Raw genomic sequence first — 15,765 nt, 5'->3', positions numbered from 1 at the left:
CACCATCTACCCCACTCCCACAGACTACGGCTCACTGACCAATCAGATCTGTCATTTGCCACCAGGCTCCCACTGCAGGTTATAAATCCAATCACAGGGGTGAGTGGGGGGTGAAGGGAATGGGAATTGTCTGAGTTTTTTGGTCATCCATGCTATGTATGGGCATACATTTCAGCACTGTATACAGTCTGCCGACGCTGTGTAGCCAAAACTAGAACCGCAAGTCAGCATCTGAGTCCAGAACAGCATCATTCCAATCTACATCACGGCCCTCACCGCATTCCCACTGTCCTCTTGATGAGGGCACTCCAGCTTTGCTTTCCAAACCCAATCGCAGCGCAAGAATGGTGTTTCCAAATAGACTGTCTGTGGGATGAAGAATTTGAGCCCCAGGACACAAACAGTCCTCGTTTCAGTGTTGCAGTTGGCCACCATTTTCATGAAAGCCACGGATGAGAGCAAACGTAAACCTGGGAGCCTGCTGTTCTCTCACTTCATCTGGCCAGGATCTCCCTCTTGGTCACCAACAGCACACCAGGGTCTGTGTTGATTTCATCAGATGCTGGAGCTACAGTAAATCATTTGATGTTCAAGCAAATAAAAAGTGATGTTATTGTTAAGTATAATTTTGAAAAAACTGACCTATTTGGTGGCACCGATTGATTCAGTTGTCAGAGCCCATACAGTCACACAGCGGCTGTTGGCTAAATAACATTCCTGTGTTGAATAATATACTGTATGTCCTACAGTGCGGTGTGGTACTTTGAGGATAATATAGATCTCAGTCTACGCTGCGGCCCGACAGCCAGATGCTGCATTCTGCTTTCTCTGTTCTCTCTGTGGAGACAAGAGAGGGAAAGGATCTTACACAAACGTGTTATTAAACAGCCCTTCACTGGACTGCTCAGTTGACAGGAGACCCAGCCAGTCCCACAATGCAGGTGCACATCACAGCACCCAGCCCAAGGAGGGAGGGCGGGAGGCGGGGCAGAGGAAGGTTGGAGTGAGGGTACAAAGGAACGTAGGAGGGAGACAGGGAGACAGGGAAGGAGGGAAGTTGGAATAGAGGGAATGAGAGAGGGAAGGAGGGATGGAGGGAGGGAAGGATTGTGGGAGGGTGGGAGGGAGGGAGGGAAGGAGGGAGGGAGGGAGGGAGGGAGGGAAGGAGGGAGGGAAGGAGGGAAGCAGGGAAGGAGGGAAGGAGGGAAGGAGGGAAGGAGGGAAGTAGGGAAGGAGGGAAGGCAGGGAGGATGAATTGGAAGGTGGGAGGAAGGGATGAAGGGATCATCATGTACAGTACGGCTCAGACTTGACAGCAAACTATAGTCGGATCACAGTGTTCTCTAAACGTCGCTGGGATGTTGTGTAACAAAGTAGAAAATATGCAACAGCAGGCTTCTCTCCTTCACTCTCTCTCCTAAATTAACCACACGAACTACCAACCACTGTCAGTTTGGAAAGCTTCTTCCGCGTGATGCCTATCCAGACATCAATCATCACTGTGCAGAGGTTTATGTTCATGCCAGAAATGGGTTTTCCTGAGGGGTGTGTATCATTTCATTTCACAGCAGTACGCACACATACAGTATTCCAACAACTGCAGATCATCTTTCACCGGGACCGATTGCTAAATAAATATCATATAAGTTACAAAATCACAGAAAATAATTTTGTTGTTGCAAACCGACAAGCCAATTCCCTAAGACAGCTCACAGTTTACCTCAACGGCTTGGCTGTGGCCAGTCATGCTAAAGTAGAAGCCTACCTTCCACAGCCAATGGTATTTCTCCCTAGTATGCTAGGAAAACGGAATGCCTTTGCATAGTGCCTTGTTTCCCCTCTAATGTTCCCAAGAGCCTTAGCTGTTTGCTTTGGGATCAAACAGGGTTTTAAATAACACAATAAAGATGGATCAGGTCCCAAGTCAGGAGGTCTACTGTACAATAGAAACAGCTTTATCATCCTATCAAGACTGACAATGACTCAACATCTAGTCACTTTTTAAACACACATTTGATTTAATTTTGATTGGTTTCATGTGTTTCAGATTACAGACAGTGTATATTTAGCGACACTACAGCTTGTTTGATTGTAGGGTAAAACTATGGCTTTATGTTTCTATGTACAATTCTTATCACTGTACATTCTCTTCTTCTCAAACATTTCATGGCCGTATTTTCGAACTCATTTACAACATCTGTAAAAAGAAATTTTGATCACTCTTTTTTTTAATCATGTATTTTACTGTTGACACCATACAGAACACACATGCTATTTGAGTGTAGTGAGTTTTCTGTTTTCACTGTGTTAAACGAGAACAGGAGAGGCAGAGAGAGTGTCTGAAATGCCCTGTGTGAGGGACAGAGCTCTGAGTGGATCTACAGGTGGGTCCAGCGGGGGCCACCTGGGAGGTCTCGGGCTCTGGAGAGACCCAGGTCACCTGACATGGGTCTGCTTGCATGGTGGAGAGACCCAGGTCACCTGACATGGGTCTGCTTGCATGGTAGAGAGACCCAGGTCACCTGACATGGGACTGCTTGCATGGTGGAGAGTGGCAGCCGGATGTCAGACCTTCCACCCATTGTCATTTCTTCAAATTCAAACATACTTGTTTGGAGACTGTATGAATAGGGTTGTGGCGTACAAATAAGAATCCTAAGTGTTTGTCTTCTTCTGCCTTCTGCCTCAATGCAAATGCAAGCACAACATCAGCTTGCTGTGGTTAAATAGCTAATGTTGTTTAATTACATTTTCACAGAAGATTAATCTTGTACTTTATAACAAAGCCACTGAACCTCATATATTGGCTGTTAAGTTGGTGCCAAATGTTAAGACAGATGTTGTTTCATTAAATCTACAGGGTCTGGGCTCACATCTTGCATGGAAAATGGCAGCAGTTGCTAAGCAGATGTTTGTGTTTTCTGTTGTAGTGGAGTCTGGCAGGTCAGACAATGAATGTGAACTATGCTCTTGAGTAAAAAACACTCAGAAATGTAGATTTAAATGATCAAATGTGGGGAGGGATGGACTGGTGATGTAAATATAATTGCTGTTTGACATTAATCAATATAACATTATTTTAGCTTTGTTTTTACAGTATTTATAATGTTTGTGTAAATACAATAGTATCTGAAATGATAACCTGTTGATGTAAAATAATAATTTAATTTTGTTGTTGTTGAATGCATCGTATTCTGTTTGGCTTCACTATGACATGCGTGACTCAATGCTTTATCGCTCCAGGTGTGAAGTCACATTTTGCTCTTACCTTCACTTTGTGGTCCAGGCTGACAATTTCTCCTGACCAACTATTGTAAAAGTGGCTTTTATGCCAATAAATAAAGTTCTAAATGGCTAAAACAGCTGTCACTCATGGTCCCCAGCCAGTTTATTGGAGGACTTGCGGTTTCCTGCATTTCGTCATCCAATATCATCCGGCCATAATCTTCAGATTCGGAACAATTTCCTGAGCACGAGTCAACTCCTCAGGTTCTCATATTCTGTTCGTAGCATGCCATAACACTCACAAAGGTTATCAATATATTATAACGCAAATTTATTTGTTATTATTTAAACTGCAACATAATTGACAAATTTGATAATATTACAAGAGTAACTGAGTTTCAGTTTGGCAAAGTAGAGTTTGATTTATTTAATCCAGGTACATTCAGATGATACGTGAACATGTTTACCTTCAAATTTCAAGAATGTGTTGTACAGTACATCAGGCAGAATGACTGTGATCTGACCTGATCTCACAGTTCTGCCTAATTATTTGAATAAACATGTAGCAGTTTTTCACAGATGGCTTTTTTAATCTTTCCCAGATGACCCATGTCCTGGAAAACGTCCCAAAGTGTCTGTAAAAACTGTGAGAAATTCAATGCAGGCATATCCACAGGCAGCGTTAGACTAGTTAGACTGAAACTTGGTTAGAAAAATACCAATATTTCAGTATCGGTTTCATTATGTTGGTGAAGGTCTTGGATTCTGACACTTGCACCAAGCCCATCAGATATCAGACTATAATTTTACTATTCACAATAGTTTAGGTTATTCTAGTTCACCGGTCATCACCTATCAACACTTAGGCTATGCTGAGAATGACACTAAATCATTTTGTTGGAAAAGCAACATAGACGCTCAAATTCAATGTGGAAAAGTATTTAACTGACTGTGTTGTTTTTGGCCAGGCAGATTGTAATGACAACATTAGCCTTCCTGTAAGAGGAAAGCTGCTCCCTAAGGGGTCAAGGTAGAGGGTTCATCCAAGATCAAAAGTTACTCAGGCCAGAGGTATTCCCAAACAACTAACTTCTTCTAATCCCACTCTCACAATGAAAAAAAGATTTCTGATGAGGTAACTCAGCAGGAATAATGGACGCTATTTTAAACATTTATGAAAAAATAATAATTATGATTAGCAATATGAACATCTGAATTCTTAGTTAGGTTAATTTACATGTATGCAAATGTTCAATTGTAGCCATCATATACTGGTGGAGCAACCGGTAGATCAAATAACTCTTGGTCTTTTTACCATCTGAGACCATTCATATCCCCTGTAGTGTACACTGGTGTTTGCAATCAAACTGCCCATTGTATTTGTTTCTTTTGTTCATTTGAGAGGACATCCTGGGCTTTTTTATATTGTCACAAATGTGAACAAACTCAGGATTTGTTGTATAATTCTAGTTAGTAAATAAAGATAAATAACCATAACAAATATGAAGAATTCATTGTGACACTTACTTTGCTTAAAATCTGTTTAGATAACTTCTTCTGTTGTGGAAAATGTAAACATTTTAAAAGCAAAGGCTCGGTAAAGCTGTACTGTATGAGTTTAGTTTTTTGTTTTTTATGTAAAATGTAAAATGTTTTTTATGTTTTGCATTAAGTTAGGGTACTTATTTACTTGATATCTATTCTCTTGAGAGAGCTGAATCAGACTTGGTTAGGTTGGAGTTTTCACAATCTGTTTATACAGTTTCTCAAAGCTAGACCTTTGGCACAGACTTACAACTCTAACGAACGCTGTGTGCACGTCTCCAATGTATTCTCTCACAGCAAAGAGCCATTTCACCGAGAGAGAGGGCTCTGTGCTGAGCTCTGATCAAAGCATGTCACATATTCAAACATCTAAATCGGACGTCTGATCAAAAACATCTTCCATGAAGAGAAAGCAGAGTTTCACCACAACTGCGTACAAACGCGCTTTTGTCCAAGTAGTGCCTGGGAGAACTGGAAAGCCACAAATCAGCTCACTCTAAACTTGAGAAGTTATTGGATAAGCAGCTGCCTATGAGAAAGAGACTACAGCTCTGATGCCAGGACCCCGCTCCAGGAATTAGAATGCACACTCATACAGAAGTCTGAAAACTGCTGAGGCTAAATGACTTCATATGGCTTTGAAAACACACACATTCATATTACAGTTTTGCAATAGGTGATTTTTCACATAGCAAGAAAAATATGTTTATTTATATAAATATAAAATATGTTTGTCTGTTTAACAGTTTATAGAGCACAATAGTTCTGAGGGCACATTATTATGGTTGTATTCAAGAATCCTCACAGAGACAAATTGTAATTAGTTTCATTTTATTAGCTTTGGAGTTCACTCTTTTCCAGCTTTTCCAAGTAAACTTTGAAGATGTAAAGGAAGCCAAATACAAAAACCAATAGATGAACAGACTATATATTTTGATAAGAATCATTAGGTTGTGTAGTTAGACACACATGCAGGAACGAGGGATTGTATGTTGGTGGTTCCTTGCCTCTATACGCTTCAATTCCACAGCATGTTCACTTTTAAGTTAATTGTACACGCCTTTTTGAGTTAATACAGTAGAATTTGACGTAAGCAAATTCTCTACAGTGCAAAATCCAAGCCAGTTTTTCAATGCAAAGCATCTGTGGAATGTTCACAAAATCTGATTTTATCCCAATGTACAGTCTCGGGGTGGCTTTGCTCAAATCAAGAATAATATATTTTTGACACGTCTGTTCAACACATCTTGCTGCACACAACAAGTCGTTCATCTTCTCTTCCACGTCGGCGTCCGTCTCCGGTCACTCTTTGTTGATGATCAAACAGTGATCCTGAAGAGCTCCTGTAGCTGATTCCTGAGAGAGGAGGAGGCGGTGCCTCTGGCAGGTGGGCGTGGCCAGAAGAGGGGTCATAAGTGGGCGTGCTCAGAGCTCTGGTCACTGTCGTGACTGTCCTCGTTTGCGGGCGAGCTGGCTAGTGGCGAGTGATGCAATCCCACCATGCCGGAGAACTCAGACGGCAGCAACGTTCCTTTTTTCACGTTCACCAGTTCCTTCTCGCGAGCCGCAGCCCCTTGCTGACCACCCTTCACTCTCTTCCACTTCATCCTCCTGTTCTGGAACCACACCTTGACCTGAGGAGGGGGCAGCGGGCAGGAGGAAGGGGGAAGGGGGCAGCGGGCAGGAGGAAGGGGGAAGGGGGCAGCGGGCAGGAGGAAGGGGGAAGGGGGCAGCGGGCAGGAGGAAGGGGGAAGGGGGCAGCGGGCAGGAGGAAGGGGGAAGGGGGCAGCGGGCAGGAGGAAGGGGGAAGGGGGCAGCGGGCAGGAGGAAGGGGGAAGGGGGCAGCGGGCAGGAGGAAGGGGGAAGGGGGAAGGGGGCAGGAGGAAGGGGGCATGGGGCAGGGGGCAGCGGGCAGGCCAGAGAAGAGGAATATCAACAGGATGACATGTACAACATGTGATCAGGAGTACCACTCTGCAAGACAATACTAATGTTTTTAAAGCCTATTCATCGGTAGATTTTTAAAAATGTAACCCACTTGAACTACAATGAGAAAGATTGGATTTGTTTCAAGTGCTTCCTAACTTAATGACCTTCAGGTCTTCTGGTCTCAATTTGCTAGGCTGAGGATGGAGGGTGAGACCAGTGGTAACTTGAAGCCATTGTGAGAAACGTCTGCTGTGAAATTGTTATATCTTTTTTTTTCTGGTTTCTCAGTGTGGAGAAAACCTCAGTAAAACTCTACCGCCCCCTGTGCGTCAGGAAACCTCACGTCCTAACTCTGTTCGTGTGAACCCTCTTCTATCAGTGTGTGTGACTGAGAGATTTACCGGGCTAAGTGAAACAGACCTCTGCCAGCACAGCACCGGCTCTCCCACCTCTCCACTCACACGCCATGGGGCTTACATAAACCCCCCCCCACACACACACACACTCACACACAACACACACACGCACATTCACACACACACACACACACACACACACACCCTGCGACACCTCAGCTGAAACCACTGGCGTAAAAGTGGGAGATCATTATCTTTAATATCATTCCTAGTTAGAACTCCAGATTGGGGACAAACAGACAGTGTGGAAGGACAGACAGTGGAAGGGTGTCCAGATGGACAGAGAAAAGGGGAAACGGAAAGGGACTGACAGACAAACAGATATAGAGACAGACAGGCGTCTCTGAGGTTGGTTGTCTTTTGGTGGGGGTAACTGTGTGAGATAGCCAGCAGGCAGGCGAACGGCGTGGGCGTTGAGGTTGGGTTGGTGTTGGGGCATCTTATTTCCACATGGTCAGGTATGTGCTGATGCGTGGGTGACGGCGGCTCTCTGGCTCTCGTCCCCAGCCTTCTTTCCCTGACTCGACAGCTTGTTTAGTATTTGCGTCTCCCACAGTGATGATTAAGCTGCTGCCTAAAACGGCCCGCGTAGATCTGGACCAATCAACAACCCCTGTGCCCCCACCTCGTCCCCCTCGACACCCCCGGCTGCTCCCTCTTACCTCCCATCCCCTAAAGCCTCGTACCTCTCACCCCCTCTCGTCCTCTCTCTTACCACCCCCCCACCTCAGGCCCCCCCTGTCCGCCCCCAGGAGTGACCTGCTTTCTCACAGTAACCCCTATCCTGTCGGATTTATTTTAGGAAGCGCTGCATAGTGGCCCTGCCACTCAAAGACGGGGGGTTAAGTTAGCAGAGTAAACACGCGCATGTGTGGCTCGTTTTCTAATGAACGCCTCAGCCCGCACCAACTCGTATAACTAACTCTCCCGTACCGTGTTTGAGTGCTCACTGTCATTCGCAGGTCCAAACGCCAGACCTCAAGTGTGAGCCGCTCGGACTTCTGTACTGCGCAAAATAATCCCCCCACTCTGTACGTGACCTTGTAGCCAACCCCGGTTGCTCCGTCTCTTTTTGTAAAACTGTACAGTAGTGAAGGTAACAGGAGGTGTAAGACAATAGTGAGGAGGATGTTGAAATGGTTGAGATCTAGAATCAACCCCCACACACACAGATTTATTGGAGCTGTATTGGAAATGTTTGGAGAGGCAGCCAATATGAGGGGGAGTGGTGAGGGACCAGGCCCCAGGCAGGAAGATCAAAATCCTGGGTGGGTTTAGTTGGCTTCAGCCTGAGCCAAGACACTTTGATTGGATTTATACAACAGATCTCCGAAAGTACTTGTGGGTGTGCTGAGTTTGTAGGTTGCTCTTGGATTACAAAACTGCTACAAACAGTGCGATCATTGAGACCCACACAGAGAAAATAAAGGCACCGTTTTAGACTTTTATTTTAGTTACCGAGTGCCAGAAGTTGCCTTTATTCCTGCCTTTATCAGCAATCAGTAATAGTTATTGCAATACTGTGTCTATCATTCTATGGCACGATTGCCTCTTTGCTTGGCAGGTATCTATTTGCAATTGCTTACACAGCATCCCCCTCAGATTTCAACATGTTTTCGAATGCAGACAGCTGTCTTGTCCATGTCATAAATATATTTTCGACCAAAAACTTGAAGTTTCTTTTGTCTCTCGTGTTTGGTGTCAGCATCTGAAGGGAATAACAGGCACATCTGGAGCGTGACACATGCTATCTGAGACACCCAGAGCAGCAGTGTGGGGATATCAAAGAACCTCAGCAGTTTGGAATCGATTAGCCTCAGAGCATTAGTACGACATGTCTAACCGTTTGCTAATGTCAAAACACAGAGGGCTTTTTAACTCGTGACGCCTGTGTAGGTCTTAATAGAAACCACACCAACTGCTGTCACACTGTGATGTGCGGCTAAGGCTACAGGACCAAGGATCTTTGAATTATGTTGAAGAATCTTTCAGCAAAAATGGCTGTGGATGATTATAGTCATTGTGGTATTAATTCTATCATGTTGATTCCTGAGAAAATTACAGACAAGGAGCCAGAGTTGTTTTGGGCCAAATTATTGGCTAAAAAACCATTGTTCTAAGACAATGGGTTAGATATATGTGTAAATCAAGTGTGTTGTTTTGAGCAAGACTTAACAGGTAACATACTTGTCTTTCTGTTAGGTCCAGGTTGACAGCTATCTCATAGCGCCTCAGTCGTGTCAGATAGTTGTGGTGTGCAAACTCGGACTCCAGTTCCCGGATCTGTTCCTTGGTGAACGCCGTGCGCTCCTTCCTGGGTTTGCTGTTCACGTCTGACTTATAGCTCCCGTCTTGGGAATCTGAAATGAAAAACAGAACATTTTCCAGCCACAGTTAAGTCGCCAAAAAAAGAAAGAGAGAGAAAAAGGGGTGAAAAAACGGGGCTTGTGTGATAAACTGCAGGGTCCCGTCTGAAACAAAAAATAAAATGAAAGCAAAACAATTAGGAATGCCAATCACCGTTTATGATAGGGATATTGGTCATGCACAGTGCACGTGTCTAGGATGGCCTGAGAAAGCCCTGGCAGAGAACGGGTTCCCAGAGTCGGATGGCCCTGGGCTTTTTCCAACGCAGACAGAATGAGATCTCTTTCATTAATGTGTTGCAACACTTTCTGACGAAAGATGAGCCTGTGGAGTGATTCATTTTTCGGCTGTCTGTTTTTTTTTCAAATTGAAGACAAATAACATTTGTGTGATATCATTGTATCTTTCATCCAAGTTCAGGATTGTGTGTGTGTTGTGTGTCTTTGTGTGAAATCAATACAAAAGCTACCTCCTTTACAGAAGTACTTTTTCTGTCCATATTGTTTTACAACAAATTTGAGCATACATTATACAGAATGCATCCATGTTTAAATACTGAAGATTCAATGAGCAGAGATTTCTGACCATCACATTTAAAGGCGAGAAAAGACAGTTGAGAGTTGTGACATAGACACTGTTCTACAGTCCACAACACATAAATTCACGACACATTAATCCTGTTGACATTCCATTAGTTATCCAATGAATGCTAGATGTGCTCACAAATCACATAAACCAGGAAAGATGCACTGTCGCATCACTGGGACCAAACACACAGCCTCCCTATACAGCACATCAATTTATGGGGATTCCGTGTGGGACAATGAAATAAAGTAATGACACAGAAAAAAAATTAAACATAAACAAAATCTCAGTAATGGTTCATTTAAGGAATTGTATTTAATTGCTAATGAAAAAACAAGTGGGAAACCTGTTTTAGAAGATATGTGGGGTTTGAAGCGTGTATAATCTCTCTTGGTAATTTAATCAAAACCAGCTTTATTGATTTCTCCACAACTTTTCAAGATGGTCCATACACTGACTGTACTTCATGAAGCAGGAAATATTTCCCCCAAAATGTTTGCCACAAACTTTTGTGGCATCTCTCAGTGCCAACGAAGTTAACTTTAGGAAATTGGATTTGGGTTCTTAAAGACTGTGGATGTTTCTGGACATCCATCAGAGGGCTCCACCAGACATACTGAATTTGGACATTGGCACCCCTGACATAAAAATCCATTGGAAATGGAACACTCAGTTCATGGCAGTGCCACACTTCTAGTTCTTGTGAACACAGCTCAGTGAGGAGAATATCAAAGATACATCCAACGTGATCCTATAGGAGGAAAATGTTGTTGTTTTTTAATCTACAGTGAACAACAGTTCAGGCTCCAATGGTGTGAACTTACACCAACGAGGGTAGCCAGTGTTTGTCGCTTAAATCAAATCATAGACGTCAGCCACCACGGCAGTGACATATAAAGGCCTCAGGTGGCCGTGACACGTGCCGCGGGGCATTGCTCTGTGGCGTCTGCTCTGCTCTGGCCATTGCTGTACAGATTTAGCCGTCCACCATTTTACCAATGAGACCATTTTACCAATGACACAGAAAAAAACCTTAATTTTGTTGTTCAAATCTTAGACCACTCCTAAGAAGCACCATACCAGAATCTGCACAGAGAATAATTAGTCTTTATTGTTACTTTATGTTTGTACTATGTTTGTTCTAGTTATTTACCATACTCTCGTGATTTCTCATTCTATTTCAGGCTGACATACAATTTGATGGTGTATGTTATTGATTATTTCTCCTCTGGAGTCCTGAGCCTGGTTCTGAGCCCAGCTGTGCCCTGATAGGTGAGCTCTGTCTTTGAGGTCATAAACTCTGCCTATGGTCCAGCCTATGAAAAGGACCAGGTGGACAGCCATTGTAACAGTTTTTAAAAGCAGGCTTCACAAGGATTACACCTGTAGGCCATTAATGCCTTGAGGGGAAAACGTCTCAGCCAATTACAGCTCAGAGGCTGAGGAGACAGACAAAGAAACACCCGTCTACGGCAGGTCGGCCTATAAAACAACACATTATAAGAAACACTCACCGGTACTTGATTGGCATTTGTTTGAAATATCACAGGATTTGGGTGTCACTTTGAAGCTGGTATAATCAAATACGTAAAAAAAATTATGTGTTACAATATTGTTGCAATATATTATAAAAGCTATCATAATTGTGGAGATTTCGCCAACAATGAGTCCACTGACAAAGCAAGTGGAGGCGGAGATGTAGTGAGCAGCTACCTAGTTGACTGCACAAAATAGCCTCTCACATTAATACATTTAACTGAAAAGTACAAAATGTAGAATAATATTATTTAGACAAAGGTAAAGTTCCATCCTCTTTTAAACTGTACTTTTTATTGTCATCGTAAATCTTGCAGTCTAAAAATTGCAGTACTGTTTTGTTAAAATCAATCTAATGTAAAACAATAAATATCAGGGGGTTAGTTAATGCACATTTTGTATGAAAGGTATTCAATAAGGAATTTTTTATCACTGTAGGTTGTTTTGGAAATGAAACCTTTTTCCCTTGTACAGCCAAGGCATACATAATGTAAAAACAGAACTTCTCTTTTATATTTATATCAATAGCTGTGTGATTTTACCTTGACAGATTTTAGTGTACTTTTGCCTTGATAAAACTAGACTTAAATAATCTGCACATTGCTATTAAAATAACTAAATAGAAAATACAGAATGTGAAGTTTGGTGGAATAACTTCCCTTACAGTTTCGTCAAAGGATAAAAGATGCTGTGTAAATATGTACATGAACGCTAAAACAACTAAATGAAAAAGCGATGCTATCAGACCCTTTGTTTACTTCATCTGTCCCCCAGAATTGAGAGAAAATTAGCTCCAAATGGTGTGAATTTTTTCATTCAATCCTTTTCAGGCCTCATTGCATTAACATATACCTTTACATTTTAAAGAAACCAAACCAGTAATTAATTGCAAAGTTGAAACCTTTGATGGGTCAGGAAGTTTCCGTCTTACCTGAGCTATCACTCTTCCCTTTACTGTTCCGCCTGTCCGAATGCTCTGGAGATACCGTCTGGCGACCATAGTCCCCGGACACACACGCCACCCCCACGGAGTCACTGCTCCCAAGGCTGGGGTTGTTGCTGCCGCAGAGATTGGCCGGTCCCGCACAGAGTTCCTGGGCGGAGGTGTCGGGCGGTGGCAGGCAGAGGGCGTGCCTGCCGTTGGGCGAGGGCATCTGCGGCACATGCCATCCAGACTGGTGCTGCGGGTGGTGGGGATGCTGCTGGGGCAGGTGCCCTCGGTGGTGTGGAGCTCCATACACGTCCTCCCCCGGGTAGCCGCAGGTGGGCGAGGAGCCAGGCAGGTCTGGGTAGGAGACGTGGTCAGAGCGCCCGTGCAGGGTGAGGGGCGACTGCGTGAAGGCGGGGTGCAGGCCCTGTGTGGGGGCATGAGGGCTGCGCAGACAGCCGAACAGAGAGTGATCCATCGTTCGCGGTATCCACCCGGCCCTGTCCGCCTGGCTGGACCAAAGCTTCCCAAGTCAACACGAGTGAGAGCACCACCGAGAGGGAGAAAGAGGGAGCGAGAGAGTGAGAGAGCGGGGAGCAAAGAGAAAAGGGGGTGAAAGAGAGAGCACGGAGGAACGGTTGGGGAGGCGGGAAGCCTAAATCACAGCACTCCTCCACGGCCCCACTCAACTCGCACCTCCAGCCCTGTATTTCCCAGAGAATCGGGCTGCAGGAAGGCAGAGACGCTGGCGTTGAAAGGCAGGGCCTCCGATAATCCTGAGCATGCGGACGGTTGCCAGGCGGCGCGCGGGTAAACACAGGGAGACTGAGGAGGAGCTCGGGTGACAGGAGAGACGGCCGGGGCCAGTGTGGACAAGGAAGGTGGTTCCAGGGAAGTTGTGTGAGAGAGGGAAAGAGAGAGGAAGCAAGAGCGAGAGAGCGCAAGGGAGGGTAGGAGGAGGAGGCCAAGGGGGGATGTTATATATAGGGCGTAACGTGAGAGGGAGGCTGGGTCACTGGCTCACTGCGACTGACCACATGCATACGATCTTCCTCCAAAACGCAACGCACAATAAATCTGCACCATTCCGATGCTGTTGCCTCAGAAAAAGTGGCCAATTTATTTTGGACCTGAGCTATCTGACCCCTACCAACACTTTTTTTAAGGCCTGTGTTGCGTCATAGCTCAGGTTTTGGATTCGGAGGGTTCGACACATTATTAGCTGTGCGTGTATTTATGGTGCGTTGCAAGGTGAATATATTCAGTCAGGTGATTGAGTCGACTGTCCGTGGCCTGACAGCTGATATTATTTTGTGTTTTGCAATGCATTTCTCAGGCTGGTAACACAAAACACATCTCAGCAAGTATCTAACCAGTTTTTAACCAGAACTTACTATTCATGAAAGAGAGTTTCACAGTCTTCTTACTGTGAGTTTGTGTGATTTTGTGTTTTGAAACTCATATGTAAGCATCACACTCTGTGTGTAGAATACTTAACAGCAAGACACGGTTTAAATCCAATAGTTTACTCAACTAAGTTTATTTAAATGCCACACTGTAAACACACAATGGGAAAATGACAGGAGTGTTGGGGAAATACAACAGATTGAGAACATTTTATTCAGCACAATTAAATGCGTTGTTGTTGGTGAGAGTGATTTATTCTACTTTGGGTTTTTAGTATGGTTATCTGGCTGAATTGACGTATTTTTATTTTGTCCACCACGGGGAAAATTTATTTTGTGGCTAGGGAAAACGTGCAAGTATGCCTAAGGGTATGGTGTTGGGTTATGGTGGAAGTAAAATGAGTATTATATGTTTTATCACATTAGGTTTCCATACAAAAACTGGAAAGAATATCATATCAGTGTCCAGTAGTCATATTTAGTTACATTTATTTTCATTTCAGATTACTTCAATTTATTATTTCAAACATTGTTTGAAAGATGCCAAATAACTTTTTTTATAAATAAATTAAATGAAGGGTAATGTGTCTTTTAATTATTGTTTTTTTCACAGTCTATAACTATTTACATTTTCAGTCTGCTTTCAGTATGTGTTCACTACACTGCTAATTTAAAAAGGAACCTTGGAAAATTGAATCCTTTTATTTAAATATTGTTTAAATAAATGTAACATAAAAAAATGCCCACCATTTGATTTCCTATATTACCTCAATTCCATTATTTTAATAACTTTATTGTGCTGTATGATGAAAATATAAAAAAATATCTGTCTTCTTACAGGGATCTATTGATATTCCCGTGCCCTGGTTTGGACCTATAGGCTACGGCAGTGGGTAAACCACACATATGAAGTCTGGAACAGGGAGGAAATTAGATTCATTTTGTAGGAAATTGCTTTAACAGACCACCAAAAGCCTTGACGGCTGTTAGTGTTCTCTCAGTCCTGTACGAGGAGAGCGCCACATCCGGTGGTCCCGTGTTTAAGGTCCAGAAGAAAAACACTCTGTTTACCTAACAAATTAGGGCAATTAGTAGTTATGTAAAGGAATCCGTCGCTGCTGGCCCAGGGTGTGTATTAATGCTCATATGGTTTCATTTTGGCTGGGCCAGGAAAGCAATGCCAAGGCAGTACCCCCAGGGCTTGTCGTGGTGCTTCTGAACCCAGTCCTGTGAGCCCTCCCTGGGCAGGGCAGCCCCTCTTGCTCCGACAAAGACCTAAGTCTCAGTAATACTGCACCGCTAATTTGACTGCTCCCAGAGGGAGGAGGAATTTTCTGCAGGTGAGTCTTTTCACAGCGTAGTCTTTTGCAGGTGTGTATTTGTGAGTTTGTGTGTGTGTGTGCTTCTTATGTCTGGATATTTTTTAAGTCTGTGAAGAGGTGAATATGATGCTTGAGTTTAACTTACAGCTCTACAGGCATCCATCAGCAACCTGGCATTGTCAATCAGGTATACTGTAAGGTAACGCAAGCCTAGGCACAACTTACTGAACCCATGACACGTTTTCTAAAGGGACTCACATGCCCCAGCCTATTTTGTAGAAGTTGTGGTTTGTAAAATAACAATTTAAATGCATCTTTTAAACTCTTAATCGGAATACCAAAGGGTTTTCAAAATAAAGTTAATATTTGATATTGGATATTCATTTTAAAATTAATGAGATGTATTGGTTAGTCCTTAGCTTCCCATTCTGTAGATTTCTGAAATATAATTCTCTATTGAAATAAAAAATCAACAATGCCTTTAAGAGTTCATGAAGTTTTGTTAT

The 15,765-nt window shown here is 43.5% G+C and overlaps 1 protein-coding gene across 1 annotated transcript; it reads right to left on the bottom strand.

The window, feature by feature from the left end:
* Positions 1 to 5,584: 5,584 nt before the first annotated feature.
* meox2b (mesenchyme homeobox 2b) lies at positions 5,585 to 13,458 on the bottom strand. Its single transcript, XM_062445719.1, has 3 exons — positions 12,535 to 13,458; positions 9,303 to 9,475; positions 5,585 to 6,404 (listed from the first exon to the last, which is right to left on the bottom strand). The coding sequence occupies exons 1-3, from the start codon at positions 13,007 to 13,009 to the stop codon at positions 6,180 to 6,182; spliced, it is 873 nt and encodes a 290-aa protein (XP_062301703.1). The 5' UTR covers positions 13,010 to 13,458; the 3' UTR covers positions 5,585 to 6,179.
* Positions 13,459 to 15,765: the final 2,307 nt, after the last annotated feature.

This window comes from Osmerus eperlanus, chromosome 20 (genome assembly GCF_963692335.1).
Source record: "Osmerus eperlanus chromosome 20, fOsmEpe2.1, whole genome shotgun sequence".
Lineage (NCBI taxonomy): Eukaryota > Metazoa > Chordata > Actinopteri > Osmeriformes > Osmeridae > Osmerus > Osmerus eperlanus.
Note: the sequence above shows the minus strand (reverse complement) of the source record. Positions and strands in the feature narration are given on the sequence as shown.